The sequence below is a fragment of the Pan paniscus genome, chromosome 6, assembly GCF_029289425.2.
Source record: "Pan paniscus chromosome 6, NHGRI_mPanPan1-v2.0_pri, whole genome shotgun sequence".
In the NCBI taxonomy this organism is placed as follows: Eukaryota; Metazoa; Chordata; class Mammalia; order Primates; family Hominidae; genus Pan; species Pan paniscus.
The window spans coordinates 160,704,709-160,731,383 of NC_073255.2; the positions used below are offsets into that span (position 1 = coordinate 160,704,709).

The 26,675-nt window shown below is 39.4% G+C and overlaps 1 protein-coding gene across 1 annotated transcript; it reads left to right on the forward strand.

The window, feature by feature from the left end:
* Nucleotides 1-17,200: 17,200 nt before the first annotated feature.
* Nucleotides 17,201-26,449, forward strand: LOC100979818 (hyaluronidase-4). Its single transcript, XM_003815451.4, has 3 exons — nt 17,201-18,205; nt 23,741-23,830; nt 25,729-26,449. The coding sequence occupies exons 1-3, from the start codon at nt 17,252-17,254 to the stop codon at nt 26,128-26,130; spliced, it is 1,446 nt and encodes a 481-aa protein (XP_003815499.3). The 5' UTR covers nt 17,201-17,251; the 3' UTR covers nt 26,131-26,449.
* The last annotated feature ends 226 nt before the right edge of the window (nt 26,450-26,675 follow it).

Below are 26,675 nucleotides of genomic sequence, written 5' to 3' on the forward strand. Positions count from 1 at the left end.
GATAAATAAACTTATTTTTAAAGAATTAAAAAATATTTGTATGAAAAAGTATTTCTTTACATTTATGGTTAATATATGTTGCTATGAATTAATGTAGGAACTCAACTTACTTTACTAAGATCCAAGTGCAACACAGTTCTCACACCATGTGAATGGGAAACCAAAGTAGACAACAAATTATTTAATGATCTTTTAAAAAATACATGCAAATTAATGATTAGTTAAATACTACATTTGATGTTTCAACGAAGTTTTTTAAAATTATACTTTAAGTTCTGGGATACATCTGCAGAATGTGTGGGTTTGTTACGTAGGTATACATGTGTCATGGTGGTTTGCTGCACCAATCGACCTGTCATCTACATTAGGTATTTCTCCCAATGCTGTCCCTCCCCTAGCCCTCTGCCCCCTGACAGCCCCTGTGTGTGATGTTCCCCTCCCTGTGTCCACGTGTTCTCATTGTTCGACTCCCACTTACAAGTGAGAATATGCGGTGTTTGGTTTTCTCTTCCTGTGTTAGTTTGCTGAGAATGATGGTTTCTAGCTTCATTCATGTCCCCGCAAAGGACATGAACTCATTCTTTTTTATGGCTGCATAGTATTCCATGGTGTATATGTGCCACATTTTCTTTATCCAGTCTATCATTGATGGGCATTTGGGTTGGTTCCAAGTCTCTGCTGTTGTGAATAGTGCTGCAATAAACATTTGTGGATGTATCTTTATAGTAGAATGATTTATAATCCTTTAGGTATACACCCAGTAATGGGATTGCTGGGTCAAGTGGTATTTCTGGTTCTAGATCCTTGAGGAATTGCCACACTGTCTTCCACAGTGGTTGAACTAATTTACATTCCCACCAACAGTGTAAAAGCATTCCTATTTCTCCACATTCTCTGAAGCATCTGTTGTTTCCTGACTTTTTAATGATTGCCATCCTAACTGGTGTGAGATGGTATCTCATTGTAGTTTTGATTTGCATTTCTCTAATGACCAGTGATGATGAGCGTTTTTTCATCTTTGTTGGCTGCATAAATGTCACCTTTTGAGAAGTTTCTGATTATATCAGTTGCCCACTTTTTGATGGGGTTGTTTGTTTTTATCTTGTAAATTTGTTAAGTTCCTTGTAGATTCTGGATATTAACATTTTGTCAGATGGGTAGATTGCAAAAATTTTCTCTCATTCTGTAGGTTGCCTGTTCACTCTGATGATAGTTTCTTTTGCTGTGCAGAAGGTCTTTAGTTTAATTAGATCCCATTTGTCAATTTTGGCTTTTGTTGCCATTGCTTTTGGTGTTTTAGCCATGAAGTCTTTTCCCATGCCTATGTCCTGAATGGTAATGCCTAGGTTTTCTTCTAGGGTTTTTATGGTTTTAGGTCTTAGGTTTAAGTCTTTAATCCATCTGGAGTTATTTTTTATATAAGGTGTAAGGAAGCGGTCTTGTTTCAGTTTTCTGCATATGGCTAGCCAGTTTTCCCAGCACCATTTATTAAATAGGGAATACTTTCCCCATTGCTTGTTTTTGTCAGGTTTGTCAAAAATTAGATGGTTGTACATGTGGTGTTATTTCTGAGGCCTCTGTTCTCTTCCATTGGTCTATATATTTGTTTTGGTACCAGTACCATGCTGTTTTGGTTACTGTAGCCTTGTAGTATAGTTTGAAGTCAGGTAGTGTGATGCCTCCAGCTTTGTTCTTTTTGCTTAGGATTGTCTTGGCTATACAGGCCCTTTTTTGGTTCCATATGAAATTTAAAGTAGTTTTTTCTACTTCTGTGAAGAAAGTCAATGGTAACTTGATGGGAATAGCATTGAATCTATAAATTACCTTGGGCAGTATGGCCATTTTCACGATATTGATTCTTCTTATCCACAAGCATGGAATATTTTTCCATTTGTTTGTGTCCTCCCTTATTTCCTTGATAGTGGTTTGTAGTTCTCCTTGAAGAGGTCCTTCACATCCCTTGTAAATTGGATTCCTAGGTATTTGTAGCAATTGTGAATAGGAGTTCATTCATGATTTGGCTCTCCGTTGGTCTATCATTGGTGTATAGGAATGCTTGTGGTTTTTGCACATTGATTTTGTATCCTGAGACTTTGCTTAAGTTGCTTATCAGCTTAAGGAGATTTTGGACTGAGATGATGGGGTTTTCTATACAGTCATGTCACCTGCAAACAGAGACAATTTGACTTCCTCTCTTCCTATGTGAATGTTCTTTATTTCTTTCTCTTGCCTGATTGCCCTAGCCAGAACTTCCAATACTGCGTTGAATAGGAGTGGTAAGAGAGGGCATCCTAGTCTTGTGCTGCTTTTCAAAGGGAATGCTTCCAGCTTTTGCCCATTCAGTATGATATTGGCTGTGGGTTTGTCATAAATAGCTCTTATTATTTTGAGATACATTCCATTAATACCAGTTTATTGTTTTTAGCATGAAGAGGTGTTGAATTTTATTGAAGGCCTTTTCGGCATCTATTGAGATAATCATGTGGTTTTTGTCATTGGTTCTGTTGATGTATGGATTACATTTATTGATTTGCATATGTTGAACCACTCTTGCATCTCAGGGATGAAGCCAACTTGATTGTGGTAGATAGGCTTTTTGATGTGCTGCTGGATTCAGTTTGCCAGTATTTTATTGAGAGTTTTTGCATCAATCTTCATCAGGGATATTGGCCTGAAATTTGTTGTTGTTGTTGTGTCTCTGCCAGGTTTTGGTATCAGGATGATGCTGGCCTCATAAAATGAGTTAGGGAGGATTCCCTGTTTTTCTATGGTTTGGAATAATTTCTGAAGGAATGGTACCAGCTCCTCTTTGTACCTCTGGTAGAATTCGGATGTGAATCCTTCTGGTCCAGGGCTTTTTTTTGGTTGGTAGGCTAGTAATTTCTGCCTCAATTTCAGAACTTGTTATTAGTCTATTCAGGGATTTGACTTCTTCCTGGTTTAGTCTTGGGAGGGTGTATGTTTCCAGGAATGTATCTGTTTCTTCTAGATTTTCTACTTTATTTGCATAGGGGTGTTTATAGTATTTTCTGATGGTAGTTTGTATTTCTGTGGGATCAGTGGTGATACCCCCTTTATCATTTTTTATTGTGTCTATTTGATTCTTCTCTCTTTTCTTCTTTATTAGTCTGGCTAGCAGTCTATTTTGCTAACCTTTTCAAAGAACAAGCTCTTGGATTCACTGTGTTTTTGAAAGGGTTTTCATGTCTCTATTTCCTTCAGTTCTGTTCTGATCTTAATTATTTCCTGTCTTCTTCTAGCTTTTTAATTTGTTTGTTCTTGTTTGTCTAGTTTTTTTAATTGTGATGTTAGGGTGTCGATTTTAGATCCTTACTGTTTCTGATGTGGGCATTTAGTGCTATACATTTCCCTCTAAACACTGCTTTCACTGTGTCCCAGAGATCTGGTACATTGTGTCTTTGTTCTCATTGGTTTCAAAGAACTTATTTATTTCTGCCTTCATTTCATTATTTACCCAGTATTCATTCAGGAGGAGGTTGTTCAGTTCCCACGTAGTTGTGTGGTTTTGAATGAGTTTCTTAATCCTGAGTTCTAATTTGATTGGACTGTGGTCTGAGAGACTGTTTCTTATGGTTTATGTTCTTTTGCATTTGCTGAGGAATGTTTTACTTCCAATTATATGGTCAATTTAAGAATAAGAGCTATGTGGTACTGAGAAGAATGTATATTCTGTTGATTTTGGGTGGAGAGTTTTGTAGATGTCTATTAGGTCTCCTTGGTCCAGAGCTGAGTTTAAGTCCTGAATATCCTTGTTAATTTTCTGTCTCGTTGATCTGTCTAATATTGACAGTGGGGTGTTAAAGTATCCCACTATTATTGTATGGGAGTCTATGTCTCTTTGTAAGTCTCTAAGAATTTGCTTTATGAATCTGGGTGCTCCTGTATTGGGTGCATATATATTTAGGACAGTTAGCTCTTCTTGTTGAATTGATCCCTTTATCATTATGTAATGGCCTTCCTTGTCTCTTTGATCTTTGTTGGTTTAAAGTCTGTTTTATCAGAGACTAGGAATGCAACCCCTGCCTTTTTTGCTTATTCCTCCATTCCTTTATTTTGAACTTATATGTGTCTTTAGATGTGTGATGGGTCTCCTGAATACAGCACACCAATGGGACTTGACTCATCATCCAATTTGCCAGGCTGTGTTTTTTAATTGGGGAATTTAGCCTGTTTACATTTAAGGTTAATATTGTTATGTGTGAATTTGATCCTGTTATTATGATGCTAGCTGGTTATTTTGCCCACTGGTCAATGCATTTTCTTCATAGTGTTGATGGTCTTTACATTTTGGTATGTTTTTGCAGTGGTGAGTACCATTTTTCCTTTCCATATGTTTTGCTTCCTTCAGGAGCTCTTGTAAGGCAGGCCTTATGGTAACAAAATCCCTCAGCATTTGCTTGTTTTAAAGGATTTTGTTTCTCCTCTTTGAAGCTTAGTTTGGCTGGATATAAAATTCTGGGTTAAAAATTCTTTTCTTAAGAATGTTGATATTGGCCCCCACTTTCTTCTGGCTTGGAGGGTTTCTGCCAAGAGATCTGCTGTTAGTCTGATGGAATTCCCTTTGTGGGTAACCTGACCTTTCTCTCTGGCTGCCCTTAACGTTTTTTCCTTCATTTTAACCTTGGGTAATCTGACAATTATGTGTCTTGGGGTTGCTCTTCTCGAGGAGTATCTTTGTGGTGTTTTCTGTATTTCCTGAATTTGAATGTTGGCCTGCCTTGCTAGGTTGGGGAAGTTCTCCTGGATAATATCCTGAAGTGTGTTTTCCAGCTTGGTTCCCTTCTCCCCATCACTTTCAGGTAAACCAATCAAACATAGGCTTGGTCTTTTCACATAGTCCCATATTTGTTGGAGGCTTTGTTTGTTCCTTTTCATTCTTTTTTCTCTAATCTTGTCTTCACACTTTATTTCATTCAGTTGATCTTCAATCTCTGATATCCTTTCTTCTGCTTGATTGATTTGGCTATTGATACTTGTGTATGCTTCATGAAGTTCTCGTGCTGTGTTTTTCAGCTCCATCAAGTCATTTATGTTCTTCTCTAAACTCGTTATCCTACTTAGCATTTCCTGTAACCTTTTATCAAGGTTCTTAGGTTCCTTGCATTAGATTAGAACATGCTCTTTTAGCTCAGAGGAGTTTGTTATTACCCACCTTCGGAAGCCTACTTCTGTCAGTTCATCAGACTTACTCTCCATTCAGTTTTGTTCCCTTACTGGTGAGAAGTTGTTATACTTTGGAGGCATTTTGGTTTTTGTAATTTTCAGCATTTTTGCACTGGTTTTTCCTCATCTTCATGGATTTATCTACCTGTGATCTTTGATGTTGGTGACCTTTGGATGGGGTTTTTGCATGGGTGTCCTTTTTGTTGATGTTGATGTTATTGCTTTCTGTGTTTTAGTTTTCCTTCTAACAGTCAGGCCCCTCTTCTGCAGGTCTGCTGGAGTTTCCTGGAGGTCCACTCCAGACCCTGTTTGCCTGGTATCACCAGGAGGCTGCAGAACAGCAAAGATTGCTGCCTGCTCCTTCCTCTGGAAGCTTTATCCCAAAGGGCACCCGCCAGATGCCAGCCAGAGCTCTCCTGTATGAGATGTCTGCTGACCCCTGCTGGGAGCTGTCCCTGTTAGGAGGCACGGGGGTCAGAGACCCATTCGAGGAGGCAGTCTGTCCCTTAGCAGAGCTTGATCACTGTGCTGGGAGATCCACTGCTCTCTTCAGAGCCAGCAGGCAGGAACATTTAAGTCTGCTGAAGCTGCGCCCACAGCCACCCCTTCCCCTAGTTGCTCTGTCCTAGGGCAATGGGAGTTTTATCTATAAGCCCCTGACTGGGGCTGCTGCCTTTCTTTCAGTGATGCCCTGCCCAGAGAGGAGGAATCTAGAGAGGCAGTCTGGCTACAGTGGCTTTGCTGAGCTATGGTGGATTCCACCCAGTTCAAACTTTGCAGTGGCTTTGTTTACACTTTGAGGAGAAAACCGCCTACTCAAGCCTGGGTAATGGTGGACGCCCCTCCCTCACCAAGCTCGAGCATCCCAGGTTGACTTCAGATTGCTGTGCTGGCAGCAAGAATTTCAAGCCAGTGGATCTTAGCTTGCTGGGCTCCGTGGAGGTGGGATCCGTTGAGTTAGACCACTTGGCTCCCTGTCTTCACCCCCCTTTCCAGGGGAGTGAATGGTTCTGTCTCATTGGTGTTCCAGGTGCCACTGGGGTACAAAAAGACCTCCTGGAGCTAGCTTGGTGTCTGCTGAAATGGCTGCCAGTTTTGTGCATGAAACCCAGGACCCTGGTAGTGTAGGCACCTGAGAGAATCTCCTGGTCTGCAGGTTGCGAAGACCATGGGAAAAGCATAGCAGCTGGGCCGGATAGCACTGTCTCTCACCACACAGTCCCTAATGGCTTCCCTTGGGTAAGGGAGGAAATTCTCCAACCCCTTGCACTTCCTAAGTGAGGTGATGCCCCACCCTGCTTCTGCTTGCCTTCCATGGGCTGAACCCACTGTCTAACCAGTCCCAATGAGATGAGCCAGGTACTTCAGTTGGAAATGCAGAAATCACCCTCCTTCATTGATCTCACTGGGAGCTGCAGACCAGAGCTGTTGCTATTGGGCCATCTTGCCAGCTGCCTTTCTTTCTTTTTCTTTCTTTCTTTCTTTTTTCTTTCTTTCTTTCTTTCTTTCTTTTTTTTAATAGAAACAAAACATAATTCAGTTGGTCACATAACATATACTATTTGTTATTTAAACCTGGTAATGATCAGGCTGATTGGCACAATTCAGTTGCAACATCAAGAACATCATCATTTATCCAGAAGGTGTACTTGAAGTGGAAAACTAGGCTCTTAAATGGAGATACAGAATGTCTATGTAGATCAAGTGTGGTGGCTCACTCCTGTAATCCCAGCACTTTGGGAGGTTGAGGCAAGTGTATCACTTGAGCTCAGGAATTCGAGACCAGCCTGGGCAACATGGTGAAACCCTGTCTCTGCAAAAATATAAAAATTAACTTTGGCATGGTGACACACACTTGTAGTCCCAGCTACTCAGGAGGCTGAGGTGGGAGAATTGCTTGAGCCCAGGAGGTTGAGGCTGTAGTGAGCTGCTATTGTGCCACTACACTTCAGCCTATCTCTATCTCAAAAAACACACAAACAAAAGAAATGTATGTGTAGCAACCATGTAAGATGTAAACCAAAAAGTGAAGAAAATTATATACAGACATAATCCAGACAGCTCTTTATAAGCCAAAATCTTCTCAGATTGCTTAATTTGATGGGCTTGAAATCTCATAGTCAAGTTTAATGAAGATTGACAGAGATATTTTAGGTAGAAAACATTAGGTGCAATGCCAAAAGGCATTACAAACTCAGGCATGACTTAATCAAATATGTGGTAGTCAGCGCATAGTGGACATAAGATGTCCATTGAACCATATAGTAGGATTGCTGTCTAGGTTAGAAGATCTGTCTTATGTGAAAATGTCAAACAGAGAAAGGCAAGAGTGCAGAGAGGAATGGCGAAAGGGTAGTGTGCAAGATCCTCTCCCATATTTATAAATTAGAATTTAAGTTCTAGTTCATAAATATAATTTTCAAAAGTTGAGACTTTAGTTGATAAGAACACAATAGACATCAATACTATGTTTAGATATATAACATGCCATTACTATTATCGTGGCACTCCTCTGCCCCTAAAGACAGTATTGTGATATGCTGGGAAGGCAAGTTAAAACAATAGAAATAAAAATTGAATAGGAAAAATAATGAAACTTCTTCTAGTGTGCTGTTTATGGTAACTGGCTCCAGAGTGTAAGATTTTAACCTGCACCCTTTACTGACTTCTGTTATATTGCACTGAGATATTTTGTGTTGTAAACACACCAGGGTAGTTGGACGTAATTCAAAGAAAGCAATCAGATTTGAGAAGGATTTAGAAAAGTGTAGGGAAGAATAAAAAGAAATAAAAACAATGCCATAGACATTGAAGAATAAAAAATAAGATCAGAAGTTAGTCTTCATCAAAAAGTTATGGGTGATGAAATAAAATGGAATTGAAGAAAATCCAAGGAAAAAAGTTATCTGATGCTGAAGAAGTTAACAAGCAATCTAGCTTCCTGAGTTATTTAAAATTAGGCTGAATAAATCACCAAAACTAATATATAGTCAAAGATAAAGAAGAAAGAACAATCATTTTTTCATATCCAATTTCTCTGCATACTTTTATCTGTTGTAACTAGAGTTTTGCCTTGTTTACAATCAGAGAAGGCCTATTACTGTAAAGTATATTTTTCCACTAGTATTAAATAATTCACCGGTATTGTGCATTACATTTTGTGGAGAATAATAATACTAATCAGTTTCTTCAAGCTTATCATCAGTGTTCCTACCGAACACCTCCTAAACCATTAACCACTGTTAATTTTCTTTTACCATAGATAGTAACCAATCAATAATTAGCTTTTAATAATCAAATGTCAGAATAGAGCCTTAACTTAAAGCTCTGGCTGATAGTGTTCATTTCCATTAAAAAAAATCATTCTTATTTCCTGAAAAGGGATGTTCTTGTCAGATTGCAGATGAGCATACAATTTCTCAAATAAAATTATAAAAATGATCTTCATGACAAAATGCACGTGAGATGTAACTTTCTTTAGGAAAACTTGATTCCTTATACTGTAGTCAGAATCGATTTGCATCTTCTCTTATATATCCAAAGAACTTTGAGTTTTTAAAATCAGATTGATGGTTTTTAGTTAGCTGTTACAGCAACATATTACAAAATCCCAATAGAACTTCCTTCTCAAATAAATCTCACCCATGCTCACTTCTCTCACTTAGCCACCCTGTTCTCTTCCCTGGAAGCAAGCAATATAACCTTTTTTGAGTATCCCTCCTGATATGGTTTGGCTCTGTATCCCCACCCAAATCTCATCTCAAATTATCATCCCATATGTTGCGGGAGGGACCTGTAATCCCCATGTGTGGAGGGAGGGAAGTGATCAGATTATGCAAGCGGTTTCCCCCATGCTGTTCTCCTGATAGTGAATGAGTTCTCACAAGATCTGATGGTTTTATAAGTGTTTGGAAGTTCCTCCTTCATAACACTTCTCTTTCCTGCCACCTTGTGAAGAAGGCACTTACTTTCCCTTTGCCTTCTGCCATGATTGTAAGTTTACTGAGGCTTCCCCTGCCATAGGGAACTGTGAGTAAATTAAACCTCTTTCCTTTATAAATTACCCAGTCTCGGGTATTTCCTTATGGCAGTGTGAGAACAGACTAATATAGCTCCAGAGATATTCCTCAGTACACAAATTATTATACTGTGTACATATGTAATTTGTGTGTGTATGTGTATGTGTGTGTGTATATATATGTATGCATATATTCCTTTCTTTGAAAAATGGCAACAATCTATACACACTTTATTAAAATTTATAGCTTGTGTACAGACACACATGTAAAACAAATACATATTTTAGAGACTATTTTAATATCTGGTGAATGTCCTTATCAATATGTAGAAGAAACCTCATTCTTTGTTATAGGTGCATAGCATTCAACTGTATACGAGGCCATGCCTTATGTGGCTTTTGCCTTATAGTAGACATTTATTTTGTTGTCCTAATTATAAGAATTAGGAAGACATTAATTTTGTCTTCCTAATTATAAGAAGTGCTACAATGAATTACAGAGAAGCAGAATTTCTTGGTGAAAGGTTTTATTCATTGATAATTCAGATAGAAATTTCCAGTCTTCTGTTTCCACTAGGAATGTACTCTTTCTTCATTCAGGTTTGAATCAATCCCTGCACATTTCACCTTGCTCAAATTTCTTATCCTGCTAAAATATATATGCTTGTACAGAGAGATAGATGATAGGTTGCCATTTGTAAAGCCAGGGGAACCCTAGTTTTTAAGCCACTCCATTCAGGACTGAGGCAAAATTTGAAATTAAGCCATGTTTATCAGAGACAAGACAATGTGATCTGGCTACAGCTTTTGACCTCTCAAATGTTTGCCTTTCCTCTCCAGTCTTGTACTCTAACATTGAGAACTAGGATCTGGGGAACTGGGATCCAACTCTCTCCTGCTTAAATATTGTTCTGGTCCTCAGGCCTGAGGTTGGGGACTCAGCTCCCCATCTCTAGTTTCTGTCTGATAACCCTAACTAGTATCCCAACACTCCTAATCAATGGCTTGGGTCATTTTTATGGGGAGGGAAGTATTTTAAGTTGTAATCTTGACTATGGACATTGGAAAGACTTAAATAACATTTCGCAGACCACTGGATGGCTTTTTAGTTCAACAACTTTAATTAAAAACCTGAAGACATAAATCAACTTAATGTTATCTTAAGGAACTTAGTTAAAAACAGGTTGACAGAGGGAACATTTTATTCAAAATGTGATCCTAAGACTTAGTGTGCTTTTCCAAGAAATCTGTTGATCTTGGCTGTAAGAAATTTCAAGTCCTAAAAGAGGAGTAATACTTTTAGACAAAGACCAAGTGTATACTTTTATACAAAGATAATTTAAACCTCTTTCAGGTTGTATTTCTTAAAACTGCAAAATTTGCTTGCTTCATTAAAAATGAGGCCTTTCAGATCAAATAATATAGTGAATTTACCATTAGCAAAAGTGACACTGAAATAGTCATTTTCACATATTTACAAAACTTAAGCCTATATTTAAGAAGACTGGAAATGAAACAATTTTATACAATCAAGATAGTATAGGAGTTCTAAAATTAGTTCAGATGGAGGGACACTGTGTTCTTTGATAATAACATAAAATAGTTATCATAAAATTCAGTATCTAATGATGAATTATGGGCCTTAAAGAAATACTGTTATAGAGTAGATTTATTATAAACCCATAGGCAACAAGTTTTTAAGAAAAATGTATGAAAAATACTTAATTGAGAAACCTCTAACATTAAAATATTTTGCTTTTTCTGCTGGAATACTAAAGAGCCAGCTTGCAGAGCATTGATGTTTCAAAAGAGAAAAAGTTCATCAGAGAGAAAAATAGATGCCTATTATTGGCTGTTGCTCTAATAAGCTTTTATTAGAAAATAGGTTGGCAATTAGTTCTGCAAAATTGAGCACATAGCTTTGAACTTCATGGTTCTGCTCTGTCTCTCGGTCTGATAAATATATATGAGTATATATATTTTTCATCATTGGCAACAAAATATCACTTTGGTCAGTACTTTCCTTAGGGGCTTGGAAATAAAACAGTGCATTTATTAAATTCCTAAGGACCATGACCTTCAGGATATCTCTTCAAACTCTCACGGTTTTAGGAGCAGACACTTGGCATCTTAAAGGTTTTTAAAGCAGAACCCCAATATCATGAAAAAAGAAATAGAAGACATGTAGATTTGGAAAATCAACTCGTTTCACTAATACCTGAATATTAAGAAGGGAGTATATGCTTTGAAAAACTTTTCCAGAGCATTCACTCTAATCGTAAAGATCAGTGTGGATCACCATGCTGTGTAAAGTTAAAAAACATCGCACTGGGTGTTTGAGAACAGGCACTTAGAGTTGCAACCAAAATGAAAGCAAATTAGTGCAATTAATTTATTGATTTATAATATCCTTTTCCTTTGTGGTGATTGTTTAAAATATTATGGTCTCATAAATAACTGGTTTGAACTGCTCTCATTTCTGTCTTAGATTATTGCAAGAGCTTTTTATAGTCTTCCTGCTTCTCTCTTGTGTCTTTTCCCTTTCAGGCTTGCCTCAACACAGCAGCCAGAGGAATCCAGTTAAGCCCACGGCAGATAATGTCATTCTTCTTTCAAAGCCCACCACATCTTTCCCATCTCATTTACAGTGAAAGCCTGAGTACCTATAAGCCCCAACAAGACCCTCACTCTTTCCTCTCTGGCTCCTTTTACCTAGTCACTGACCTCTTCAAAGGTCTTTAGAGACAGCAGACATGCTCTGCCACAGGGCCTTTGCACCTGCTTTCCCTCATACTTCCCCAGACATCCTCCAGGCTGACTCCTCTTATCCTTGGGATCAGTGAGGCTTGTTACCATCTAGGAACAAATCCTGCCTTATTTATTTTTCTTTGTTATCATAATTTGCAACATACTGAATATTTTATTTACTGTTCTTATTTATTATCTCCCTCCCCTACAAGAATTTAAACTCAGTGAGGGCAGGGGCTCTTGTTTGTTTTGCTCACTATTGTATTGTTAATACTTACAAGGGAGCCTGGTACATAGAAGATGCTCAATAAAAATTTTCTGAATTCTTATAAGAATGAACACTAAGTGCCTCTGCCTTCATACAATGTCAGTGCTCCAAAGACCACCAGGAGCACACCTGCAGTTAAATTAGTATGCTTTATCAGTTATTGTGGGAAGGGAGGGTGCACACCATGGGAAGCCATGGGGTGTCTCAGTAAGAGCGTATTAGGAGGAAACTATCATATGATTTAGGTTTTGGCTGAGTGACTTGGTGAAGTCTAAGAAGGCAGGGATTTTCTCTAGATTAGTTGTTGTCAGAAAGCAGAGTTCCTGTGATTGGGTAAAGTTCCTGTGATTGGGTAAAGAATAGCAGTCATTCATTCAGCAAGAGAGAGGGATGTTTGGTATTTTGTGGGTTGCACAGTGACCTTCTTTTCTGATCTTAGACGATATTTAAAAGTGGCCTGGCTTTGTCTCATTTTATTATGGTCTGAGAGTAAACTTGTCCAGACTGGTATTCTGTGACATTGTTTAAGAGAAGCATTATGCAGCCTAGCTGTGAGTGTAGTACTCACAGTTTCTGAATGCCAAGGGTTGCTCTTTTTTTCTTTTAATTTATCACAAGCAAGTAAGCTTCTTTGGGGAAGGAGTGAGAAGGGAGATAGGAATAAGTAGGGGATAGGAGATAGAGGCTTTTTTGCAGACTCTTGTAGCTGTACATGGTGGTCCTGTCTCCCTCAAAAGAACATCCCTCCTGCCACCTTCTTCACGGTCTCCTTCACTGTCAGGAGGAAGGGGCAGTGATGAGGTGAGGTGCTTGAGCCGACCTGAAATAGACCCTGTCTGTTTGCTGCTTTTGCCACATTTGCCTCTAGTCAGGGTAAGAAGATTAGAACTATGAAACCAAGGTCAACATAGTAGCAGCTAAACCTTCCTCATTTCCTTCCACTAGAGGAGGAGTCAGGAGAAAGCTACTTCCCTTTACCTATGGCTTTAATGAGTATGTCATTTCATTGAAAATCATTTGTTCAGGGGCCTTTAAAATGTCTTCACAGAAGTTTCCTTGTTGAAGGAAGGGAACTAATCCTTCATATATATTCCCAGAACAGACCTTACTTCTAAGAAGAGAAACCTGGGCAATAAAATTTAAGGGACAAGTCCAGGTTAAATTCCTCATTCACTTCTACCTCCAATATCTTGCTAACTCTTTCTAAACATTGTCATTTAGAGGTTTGTTTACAGGAGCACATTTTCCTAGGCGGATTATGGAAGGGGGAAGGGAGAAAGAAAAGGAAGGTTGCTATTGCTGGTAATATGGTTAACTGTGGATAATTGCACAGGTTGCTATGCTACAAGAACTAGTCAAGATAAGGCAGAGCTCAGCGGTGGGGATTTTAATGGCATAGGTGGGGTGAGGGAAAGAGGTCTAGGGAAGCTCTGAAGCAAAGGGCACTTTTGGAAGGGCAGGCTTGGGGAGGTTCCTTGGTGAAGGAAGGACAAGAGAAACAGAGATTGCATGGTGGGACAGGGAAGGGAAAACAGTGTCTGAGAGGGGTCACGTGAGGGGATCTCCTCCCAACAAGCCATATTTAACTAGGAGGGCACACCAGTGCCCTGACCTTGCTGCATAGGAGGCAGAAACCTGATATACAGCAAGCAGAAGACACGGGCACAGGATTTTACTTACTTATTTTGCCTTTTTTGGTCGTGCACCCACACATTTTATCAGGAGCTATGTCTAACATCTGCCATGTAAGGTGCACCTCCAGTTCACCAGAACAAACAGTTCACCAGTTCTCTTTCAACTACAGTGTCTTCCCTGAGACACTGAGAACAATAATAACATTCCAGGATAGGAGAAGAGAATCACTTGGTAACTTTGCAGTAAATGAACCAGGATGTTCTATGGTGGTGATGAGGGAGCCGACCAAAGGGGAAACAATAGTCACTGGAAAACTATGTTTTGAATGAGACCAAAGCAGGAAGTGTCTGGCAGGGTAGATTTTTCTTTTTTTGGTACACAAATATAGTCTTTTCTAATATAACTCAATTTTAAATTTAAAGAAAAGCTTCTTCCCCCTTCTATTAATGAATGCATATGTAAATCTATTTTTCTTACCTGGAGGCAAAATATAATAAAAAATCAAAGAGAAGGGGAAGTTTTGAGTACCACAATTTTTCTTACTCATAAAATTAGATTCCCTTGAAAATACTATTCTCTTCAAATCATAATTTAGAGCTGCAGTATGATATATTTCATGCTACTAAGTGGGGTAATCTTATTCAGCTTTGTGCATGGAGGAGTATATTCAATAAATGAAAATATCTACCTCTATAGCTCTTAAAAACTGGTGTTTTGTGTTTATCCATTTACTTAGGCCTTCTTAAATGTCTTTGGAGGAAGTTTTGTGAATTACTTAAAATTTTTTTACAGCAGTGTCCAAGGCCTGAGAAATACTATGAGGTTTGGCTGGTGACACCTGGTGGTTAGACATGATAATTACACACAACATGTAGCACAGGCTTTACTACAAGCCACAAAAGCACCTTGTATTTGTCCATTCTCACACTGCTAATGAAAACATTCCTGAGACTGGGTAATTTATAAAGAAAAAGAGAGTTAATGGACTCACAGATCCACATGGTTGGGGACCCCTCACAATCATGGCAGAAGGTGAAGGAGGAGCAAAATCACATCTTACATGGCGGCAGGCAAGACAGCATGCGCAGGGGAACCACCCTTTATAAAACCATCAGATCGCATGAGACTTATTCATTATCACAAGAACAGCATGGGAAATCTCGCCCTCGTGATACAATTACCTCCCACCACGTCCCTCCCATGACAGGGAGAATAGGGGAGCTACAATTCAAGATGAGATTTGGCTGGAGACACAGCCAAACCATTATCACTTCTCTATAAATCAGAGTTCCTGGTTGTAAGCAACCAAAACAAACCTTGCTTACTTGAGCAGAAAGGCGGTGTCCCTTGAGGACAATGTCTCCACTTAACAGTAACATTATGGGCATCAGGTTCAGAATCTGGATGCCCCAGCTTGCTGCTCCTTGACACTGGAATTTACGTCACCACTGGCAATGTCACCTCAGCCTCCTTGAATCTCAATATCCAAATTCAAAGCCTAGATTAGGATGCATCTAATTGGACTGACCACAGTCATAGACCAATACCAAACCTGCAAGGAAGGCTGGGACATTTTGGCTTATTTAATGAAATATGGGCTTTGCCTTCCAAGATACTTATGGTGCAGAATTGACTACTGAGGAAAGGGGTCTGTATCTGGAGCACACAGCCAAAGGACAAATGTCTACTGGACACCTTAATCTCACTAGGCATCAGGCATAACCACAATGCATTTTCATCTTAATGACACACAAGACTGCAAATGTTTTATGCCATCAAACCCTTTGATGAGCTTTTACAAAAATAATTTCGTGGTAGTTTTACAAAGAGATGACTAAAAAATAACTTGACAAAGTAGCCACTATCGTCTTCCCTCTTCTACTATCCAAACACCTACCTATCTTCTCTTTCTCTCTCTTTTTTTTTTTTTTTTGAGACTGAGTCTCGCTCTGTTGCGAAGCTGGAGGGCAGTGGTGCGATCTTGGTTCACTGCAACCTCCACCTCCCAGGTTGAAGCGATTGTCCTGCCTCAGCCTCCTCAGTAGCTGGGACTACAGGCATGTGCCACCACGCCAAGCTAATTTTTGTATTTTTGGTAGAGATGGGGTTTCCCCATGTTGGCCAGGAGGGTCTTGATCTCTTGACCTTTTGACCATCTCGGCCTCACCAAAGTGCTGGGATTACAGGTGTGAGCCACCCTGCCTGGCTCTATCTTCTCTTTTAACTCCAGTGTCTTCCCTGAGACATTCTGTTACTCCAGGGGTTTGGTCTAGGTCCTGTTGCTTGCTGCATAGAAAGCCAATCACTGAGTCAAGGAGTATTGCTGGGGAAGAAGGCCTTATTTGGGTGCTGCAGCCAAGGAGAATAAAGGATCAGTCTGGAATCCATCTCCCCAAGCAACTAAAATTTGGGGTCTATAAAGTAGGGAAGAAAAGTAACTGTGTGTGGGAAAACAGGAATTAAGGAGGGGTAAGAAAGAGGACTTGGTCAACAGGCAAGTGGCCAGTTAGGCAGTCATGGTGAGTGAGGCATCTGGTGTCTCATTGTTTAGATGTGATAATCTGGTAAGTTTCAGTTCCTTGAAACATTCTGGGAGGCTTGATGGTTGGTTTACCGAGAAAGGAACCCAGATAAGACAAATATAACTTTCTTAAGTTTTACCCTGGGAGGGTCAATTTCTAAGTTTATTCAGAAGAAACCCAAAACATCTGTTCTTTGGGACAGTTGGGCTGGTTTTAATTTCTTGCCACTCAAATCACTTTCCTTTCTATTCCTACCTACTGCTTACTCCCAGAAGTAATTGCTCCAATAAATTATCGTGTAGTACTTGTTATGCATTTTTATTATTTAAATTTTACATCACCTTGCCTTCCATATAAAGTGACATCAGGCAAGCCTTTTCATCTCTCTAAGCCTCAGTTTCCCCATTTGTAAAATGGAAATGTAATTATAAGCCTTATGTAGTTATTACAAGTTTAAAAAAAAATATTTACAAAGCAGTTAAGCACAATGCTTGGGATTTGATGAGTTTTGCAAAATGATGGTAAATATTATTTCACATCTTTATCTGATCATGAACTCCTTAAAGGCAAGGACTACATCTTATTCATTTTGTTTTCTGGACATGGGGTCTGGTGCTCCATGAATGTTTGTTGAATTGCATTTCCTGCCCCTGAATAGAAGCTAGGTCTCTACATATGCTTCTATATCTCAATTTATTTATAGGCCTCTTTGAGACCTTTAAGTGATACACTTTACAAATAGTCATATATAATAATAATATCTATTTATTATTTGAGTCTTTTTCCTCAAAACTATGACTAACAGAAAATTAAATCTCTCCACAGGTCTTCTAGAGTGCACTAAAGCAGAAGATAACATTAGATTTTTATCTTACCATGAAAGTATTATCTGAAGGACAGTTAAAGCTTTATGTTGTTCAACCAGTACATCTCACTTCATGGCTCCTTATATTTTTTATTCTAAAGTCTATCTCTTGTCTAAAACCTGCTCGACTTCCAATTTATCAAAGGAAACCTTTTATAGCTGCTTGGAATGCTCCAACAGATCAGTGTTTGATAAAATATAATTTAAGACTAAATTTGAAAATGTTTCCTGTGATTGGAAGCCCACTGGCCAAGGCCAGGGGGCAAAATGTCACTATATTTTATGTCAACAGATTGGGATACTATCCATGGTATACATCACAAGGGGTCCCCATTAATGGAGGTCTCCCACAGAACATAAGTTTACAAATACATCTGGAAAAAGCTGACCAAGATATTAATTATTACATCCCTACTGAAGATTTCAATGGACTTGCTGTTATAGATTGGGAATATTGGCGACCACAGTGGGCCCGGAACTGGAATGCAAAAGATGTTTACAGACAGAAGTCAAGAAAGCTGATTTCCGATATGGGAAAGAATGTATCAGCTACCGATATTGAATATTTAGCCAAAGTGACCTTTGAAGAAAGTGCAAAAGCTTTCATGAAGGAAACCATCAAATTGGGAATTAAGAGCCGACCCAAAGGCCTTTGGGGTTATTATTTATATCCTGATTGCCACAATTATAACGTTTATGCCCCAAACTATACTGGGTCATGCCCAGAAGACGAAGTCTTGAGGAACAATGAGCTCTCTTGGCTCTGGAACAGCAGTGCTGCTTTATATCCTTCTATCGGTGTCTGGAAATCCCTTGGAGACAGTGAAAACATTTTGCGCTTCTCCAAATTTCGTGTGCATGAATCCATGAGGATCTCCACCATGACATCTCATGGTTATGCTCTGCCTGTATTTGTCTACACAAGGCTAGGGTACAGAGATGAACCTTTATTTTTCCTTTCTAAGGTAAGAAGCTTCTTGTCCAATGTTGGGGGATTTCCTCCTTATCTCTAAAAGGACATTACTTTGTTAATTATGTTCTTTGAAGAATTGATTTCAATTAATGGTCTGTTATATGGGAGCATAATTCTTCCTTGACTAGTCATGCATTTAGACTCTTCATTTATGGAAACTGAATTTTGATTATCTTATTCATTATTATTCTCTTAAGGAACAAAGTAAGGTGAGAAAGGGTTAAAGTAGATACCAGCAACTACTACATTTCCTGCACACCAACTTTAACTGTACTCACTTACAATCGGGCATTTTGGAAGGTTATTGAAATGATCGGCAGTGAGCAGGTTAGACAATCAAAAAGGATGTTTTGAAATGGAGTGTTTGCTCATACATGTGGAAGCAGAATTGTCTAGCCACTTAAACAAAAAAATTCTAGGGAAAGTAGTGGGTATTTTAATCTTTGTTTTGTTTTGTTTTTTTTCTTCAAGATGGAGTTTTTTGTTCTTGTCACCTAGGCTGGAGTGTAATGATGCAATCTCGGCTCACTGCACCCCCCACCTCCTGGGTTCAAGCGATTCTCCTGCCTCAGCCTCCCAAGTAGCTGGGTTTACAGGTGCCCACCCCCCCCCCAACCCAGCTAATTTTTGTACTTTTAGTAAAGACGGGGTTTCACCATGTTGGACAGGCTGGCCTTGAACTCCTGACCTCAGGTGATCCACCCTCCTCGGCCTCCCAAAGTGCTGAGATTACAGGCATGAGCCACCGTGCCCAGCCTAATCTTTGGATTTGGATAATTTTGTGTAACCTTTCTACATTGAGAAGACTCAGGACTTGTGGAGGGCTTCACATGTGTGATGCAGTGATGTTTTAAGGTATTGCTGGATACCAGTGGTTTAATATATTTTAACGGAGGCATTTTTCCTTTCTCCACCATTACAAATTTCAACTCACCAATATCTGTTAAAGACATTCTGAGTTCTAGGCATCCTAAGGAGGAGGCATAGAAAACACCCAGGTGAGGGCTCTACAGTGACCAGGTATCTTTGGAACATAAATGGAGTGTATTCATCAGAGGGAGAAATGACGCATGTGTATGAAATATGGTAAATACCATACCTCCAACATCACTCATGAGGTGAAGGAGGAAGGAAAAAAAGTCTCTGTTGTGAACTTCTATTCATACCACCCAGAAAAATCAGTGAAAAATGATTGAATGAAGAATAATGGGAAGTCAGTACCATCTGAAAGGTTTTAAAAAGTTATCTAGGCCAGGTGCAGTGGCTCACGCCTGTAATCCCAGCTCTTTGGGAGGCTGAGGCAGGTGGATCACAAGGTCAGGAGTTTAAGACCAGCCTGACCAAGACAGTGAAACCTCATCTCTACTAAAAATACAAAAATTAGCCAGGTGTGGTGGTGGGTGCCTGTAATCCCAGCTACTCAGGAGTCTGAGAAGAGAATTGCTTGAACCCGGGAGGCAGAGGTTGCAGTGAGCCAAGATTGTGCCACTGCACTCCAGCCTGGGCGACAGAGCGAAACTCCATCTCAAAAAAAAAAAAAAAAAAAAGAAAGTTACCTAAATCTTTACAAAATAATCTTGACTCTGGAATGGAATCAAAATTTAAATACCAGTTTCTTTTGTAAAATGTCTTTTCTATATTTGACTCAACCAAGTTCCTTTCTTTAGTGATAATAAATTGACTTTTGGAAGAAACAATAAACTCTGAGGGACAAAACGTTCATTTCAAAAGATGAATTTAGACTACTGGGACATTCTGCACATTCTGTGAACCTGGTATAAGCTTCTTTTTCTAGTAGCTATAGCCACGGAAATGCTTTCTTTCCTCAGGAAAAAAGGAGCAACAGTTTGGGTTTCATCTCATTCTGCACTCTTTTTTTCCGAGTGGCAAGCTATTTCCAAGTGTTTTAAACTATAAGTGTACCCACCATTGTACCCTATTGACTTTAAAAATCTGCCCATAATTTTTTTTTTTTTTTTAGATGGAGTTTCCCTCTGTCTCCCAGGCTGGAGTGCAGTGGCGCGATCTTGGCTCACTGTGACCTCTGCCTCCCAGGTTCAAGTGATTCTCCTGCCTCAGCCTCCAAGTAGCTGAGGTTACATGCATGCGCCGCCATGCCCAGCTAATTTTTGTGTTTTTAGTAGAGACGGGGTTTTGCCGTGTTGGCCAGGCTGGTTTCGAACTCCTGACCTCAAGAGATCCACGCGCCTTGGCCTCCCAAAGCGCTGGGATTTTAGATGTGAGCCACTGCGCCCGGCCCCGCCCATAATTTTTTAAAAGCCTGATATTCATTTGTACCAAACTCTTAATGACCATTAATGGCTTCCATTTCTGATTTTCCCAACAATGTCTGAATTTTAGAATGCACACACACATACAGTTAAGATTACAAAAAAGATTCACTAGTAAGTAGCAAATCTCTTAACCTCCCTGGACTTAGAGTCTTAGTGTCTTCATGTACAAAATGGGACAATATTACCTGCCCCACTGACCTAGCAAAAGTATGATGTAAATCAAATAAGAACATGCATATGAAAACTTGAAGCTCTACAGAAACCTATGTGATATGGCTATTACTTTTTTAACAGCCATCAAAGCCTTAAACTTAAACATGGGATATTTAAGAGTGGTATCTCAGGCAATAGCTATAGCGTGGGGATATAGAGGCAGTCAAACATCATTTCACACAGAAGATTGCCTGTATTATTTACATATAAATGCAACCTAGACATAACCTGATGCTGTGCTTTTAAAACATTTATTATTTATTATTAGTTTTTCGTTTTTATACATTTACGGGGTGCAAGTGCAGTTTTGTTACATGGACATATTGAGTGGTGGTGAATTCTGGGCTTCTAGTGTACCCATCACCCGAAAAGTGTATATTTTACCCAACAGGTCATTTCTTATCCCTCACTCCCCTCCCACCCTTGCACGTTTTGGAGTCTCCAGTGTCTATTGCACTCTGTATGGCCATATTTACCCATCGTTTAGCTCCTACTTATCAGTAAAAGCGTGATATTTTACTTTCTGTTTCTGAGTTATTTCACTTAAGATAATGGCCTCCTGTTCCATCTGTGAGATGTGCTTTTAAAAATTAACAACAGGAGTTTCCTTGCCTATAGATTTAAAGATATTTATCCTTGTCATTAATTCATGCTGTCTCTGGTAAGGCACAAAGGCAGCTCATTAGTAATGCTCCAGCTCCCCACAGTGGGCACGTTGCTTACACGCACTCTGGTAAGCGTCAGGGACTGACACCAAAGCGTTGAGTGAATCCCCTGAGTAGCCCTACCCTCTACTTCTGAAACCTTGATTCAGGTCCAAGGATCATGTGTAGGTGCAAAGCACCCTGTGCCACACTGGGACTGGGGAGGCTCATTTTCAGTACATCTACTTTGTTCCTTTCTTTTTCTGTAATGTGACAACACCACCGTGGCTCAAGCTTTCAGGTGGTCCCAATCTGTTCCCAGAGGCACTTTATCTGTGACTTTCCTAGCTGGGTAGTGCCCTTGATTTTCTGATCCCCAAAACATAGCTGCTTTGTGATTCATTCAGCACCCTACTGTCTGTGAGGTGATAGTGAACTAATTTGGTGAGAAACTGATTTGAAAACTAATTTGGAAGAAACTGACAGCAACCTCAGAAGGTGTGGCTTTCACCAGAAACATCTGCCGCTTACATACTTACTATAGACCAATAACCTATAAATATAAAATGTAAATGTTATGTCCTTATTCTCCTTTGATGACAATGCCTTCATCAAAAGGAGAGCTGTTGGGGATTTCTGCCCTGATCATACCATGTGACTATATGACACCATTTTCAGGGAAGTTTCAAAGTGAGCGGAGTGAGGAGTTCTGCTCCCTTATGTCTTTGCCCAAAGAGGGAGTGGACACAGACTCAGCAGAGTCTGCAGTCTTGGTACTGCAGGGATGGCTCCTCCTCTGTCCCTGTTCATCGTGCCATTGACAATTTTCAAAATCCTTTCATTTATACTATCTCATTTGAGCCTCTCAAAACCTCCTCTCCTTCCTTTCATGTCAGCTATGACCTGTTCAGCAGATATTATAATCATAAGGAATGAAAATGGATGTTAACCTGAAAGGGAAATTAGTTTAAACCAAAATCTCTTTCCTTGTTGAAAGTCACAAGACAATTGCCCAGAAAAAAAAAAAAAAAACTTTAAAAACTGATACTGTAAAACCTTTTTTTGAGTGTTAGACAATCAAAGTGTCAGATAAAGAGGCTTATCTCTCAAGTATTAATATTAAATGCCCAATGGCAAAATAGCATTTACAGTTCTGCTTTTATTTTCCACCAAATCACCTAATAACATTTTCTAGCATTTAATTGGTAGAAATTCACCCTTGGAGTAAAAGGTGAATGCTTAGTATCCTAAAGAGTGGGGTGAGGGAATGTGTTGTAATTTAATAAACTAGGAAACCAACTACATACATTCAAATCTTAATTTGCTCCAGAAAACGGCCTAGATCCATGTTAATCTTTAAACATTAAAACAATAACCCTTTAAGATTATAAAATCAAAATTCTCTCTGCTAAAACCTTACCTTTGTCTGTCTTAACCATATTGCAGAAAATTCCAGCGACTTTACCATGACTGGATGAGTCATAAATAAAGCCCATTAGGTCAGGTACTTAGAAATTAAACACACATAATTTCAGGGACAAATATAAAAGCTGGACCAAATCAGAGCCTGCAAGCCCTTAACGTTGCTTCTTTGCCTGGCCTTGGAATTGAAATGACTATGGGGATGAAGTGTCACTGGGGCATGTTGCAAAATGGAAAAGGAACCTGGTTAACAGGATCGCATTTGGAGAAGGAAAACTTTTGGATTCTGTTTCCAGGGCACGTACATATGACCTGGTATGTGGGTATGTGCCTCCGATTTATTTCAATTAAATAATTTCTGATAACTATTTACAGCCTTATTGCCTTCAATATAATATCCTGCATGGCAAAATATGTTTTTCTTTAAAAATATTTATATGTTTTTGCATATGATTACAGAGTGTGATTTTTGAGCATTGGTTTATTCAGCATTTGTGTCAATCTAAGAAAATAGAAAATAGTATCTAAGGAGTATATGAGCTCAGTACCAGCCCTGTTATACTGAACTCAGACTCTAATCCTAATCCCTGGTGGGTTTTTTTGTTTTTTGTTTTTGAGGCGGAGTCTCACCCTGTCATCCAGGCTGGAGTGCAATGGTGCGATCTAGGCTCACTGCAACCTCCGCCTCCTGGGTTCAAATGATTCTCCTGTCTCAGCCTCCGAGTAGCTGGGATTATAGGCGCCCACCACCACGCCCGGCTAATTTTTTTTTGTATTTTAAGTAGAGACGGGGTTTCACCGTGTTGACCAGGCTGGTCTCAAACTTTTGACCTCATGATCTGCCCTCCTGGGCCTCCCAAAGTGCTGGGATTACAGGCGTGAGCCACTGCGCCCGGCCCCTGGTGGGTTGTTGTACATTCAAATTAATAATGAACTCTACTGTCTTCAATCTAGCAAGATCTAGTCAGCACCATAGGAGAAAGTGCTGCCTTGGGAGCTGCAGGCATTGTTATTTGGGGAGACATGAATTTAACTTCATCCAAGGTAAGTCAGTATCTTGAAGGTATATTTAATGTTTTTTATTAAAAGTATTTCTCTGCTTTCTTGGAGAGCTTAATGACCTCCATAGCAAACCAGCTTTAGAATAAATATTCCAAATCAGTGCCTGATACATAGAAAAGGCTAAAAAATATTGTGAACTTTTATAAAGATAGTAATCATAACACTGACATTTGATGAATATTTATGATGCGCTAAGGTTGTGCTAAGAGATTTTTTGAGTCGGATTTGCTCACTTGCTGGTCACATGAGGTAGTGACTATCATCCTCATTTACAGATGGTGAAACTGGAGAGGAAACCAACTAGGTTAATAGCTATTTAGGATAGTTAGTGGTAGAATTGGCATTAGCCACAGTTTGATGATGGACACCTTGCATTTAATGACTATAGAAAATGTGTTATATACTATTTTGAGAGGTAGAAACAGGTGGTAACTTTTTAATTCTCCACAATGAAGTTACTTTTTCTCTACAGAGAAATCAGCTGAAAATTATCAGCATTTAAAATAAGATTTATAGCGGGGCACGGTGGCTCACGCCTGTAATTCCTGCACTTTGGGAGGTGGGATCACTTCAGGCCAGGAGTTCGAGACCAGCCTGACTGACATGAAGAAAGCCAGTCTCTACTAGAAATATAAAAATTAGGCGAGTGTGATGACACATGCCTGTAATCCCAGCTGCTCGGGAGGCTGAGGCAGGAGAATCGCTTGAAGCTGGGAGGCAGAGGTTGCAGTGAGCCAAGATGACACCATTGCACTCGAGCCTGGTTCAAAGAGTGAGACTCCATCTCAAAAAAAAAAAAGAAAAAAAAGAGATTTATATGGCTCTTCAAATTTCTCTCAGCTGAGATTTTTTTTTTACTCCAGGAAAGATTCCTAGTTTTCCCCAATCCACATTAATCACAATCTCTTCCATATTTCCAGATGCAGTTTGTTTATATTTCTATAACGTAATGCATTTTACCTTGAATACTGGCACCCTTGCCACTTTTTGCTAAATTGAATTTTTTTGCAAGTCCATGATGATCTGATATTATTCTCAGAATTTCATAGTCTCAATTTGTTGCTACTGAGATAGTGTTCATGAAACTGTTTATGCCTATGCCCACATATGAGAATTAGGTAGAAACTGAGAGGATTAATTCCTGGCTTTCCAGGTGTGATATTTCCACCCCAGTCCCCTGGTGGCTCATCAGAAGAGCTTCATCAGGAAGGTGGGTGCACACAGGTGGCCTCTGTTTAGAACACGTAATAGGAACCATGTACACAAAAGTTACTTAGCCATATAGGCTTTCATGTGTTTGAATTGTATTAGAAGTACAGGACCCAGGACAGTTGATGGAAATTAACAGGAAAATCCAGAAGGCTATAATACTTGGTAGAATGGTGGCATAAGATGATTTGACAATAAATGATGGACTATGATTCAGGCTCTAACACAACCATGGAAGGCCCCACATACCTGAATGGTAGCTGAGGGCAGCAGTTCTGGTACATTCCTAATTTGGGTTTGTTCCTTTTCCTTTTATACCCATTAACTTGGGAGCTAGAAGGAAGAAAAAAAGAATGTAAATTGCAGAAAGGCAAGGTCTCATGTGCTTTTTCTGGGGGCTATTTGCAAGTTCAGTTGCTTAGCCTGATTGTAACATAGTATCCATCTCCTGCCCCTCAGACCTCTCCCCTTTCTGATTTGGGACCCTTGTTATAGTGCCCAGGGGCCTACAAGTTCAACAACTGAACCAAGCCATTATGTTTTAATCAAGACCAAAGAACTGTGCTAGAAGCTCTAATTCTATCAGTACCAGCGAGAAACACTAAAATCGATTTCTTTGTACATTTCTACCAGGGAGAAACACTAAAATTGATTTCTTCCTACATTTCTAGGCCAACTGTACAAAGGTGAAGCAGTTTGTGAGTTCTGATTTAGGGAGCTACATAGCCAATGTGACCAGAGCTGCTGAGGTATGCAGCCTTCACCTCTGCAGGAACAACGGGAGGTGCATAAGGAAGATGTGGAACGCGCCCAGTTACCTTCACTTGAACCCCGCAAGTTACCACATAGAGGCCTCTGAGGACGGGGAGTTTACTGTGAAAGGAAAAGCATCTGATACAGACCTGGCAGTGATGGCAGATACATTTTCCTGTCATTGTTATCAGGGATATGAAGGAGCTGATTGCAGAGAAATAAAGATGGCTGATGGCTGCTCTGGGGTTTCCCCTTCTCCTGGTTCACTAATGACACTTTGTCTACTGCTTTTAGCAAGTTATCGAAGCATTCAGTTGTGAGATAATTGAGTTTAAAGGGAATTGTGTGGCCTTTAGCCTAGTCATTTAAAGAAGGATGTAACTTATAACATTTTTTTCTCTTATGAATTCTATTGAGAGATATTATAAGTAGACATTATGTATGTCACTTAACATAAACAGAAACATTATTTTATTTGCCTCCAATCTGGCTAGGAAACCAGATCTGGAGTAAAGTCAATGTACACTTCCTCCTTATTGGAATATTTAAGTTGCATTTAAACTAAAACTAGTATAATTTAGTCTTTTCATGAATGTACATACATAAAATTATACATAAAAATATTAAATTATTCATTTCAAAGACTGTTTTTTCAAGTTGGCAGTTTATTTAAGGACACATTACTAAGTAATCATCTGATTTAACAGAAGGGGTCACCTCGTCAACTGGTCCACTGAAGAGGACTAAATCCAGTTTCTATTCTAGCCTCGGGTTCACACTAGGTTTCTGTTTCCCACTTGGACTCATTAAATGCAGAACCATTCCTGGCATAGCTTCTCATGAGGGGCCAGAGACTGAGGTAAGG

Excerpts from the sequence above, each read along its gene's own strand:
- LOC100979818 (XM_003815451.4), top strand. The coding sequence starts at position 17,252 with ATGAAAGTATTATCTGAAGGACAGTTAAAGCTTTATGTTGTTCAACCA. Across the intron at positions 18,206-23,740 it reads CTTTATTTTTCCTTTCTAAG|CAAGATCTAGTCAGCACCAT; the intron begins GTAAGAAGCTTC and ends TCTTCAATCTAG. Across the intron at positions 23,831-25,728 it reads TGAATTTAACTTCATCCAAG|GCCAACTGTACAAAGGTGAA; the intron begins GTAAGTCAGTAT and ends CTACATTTCTAG.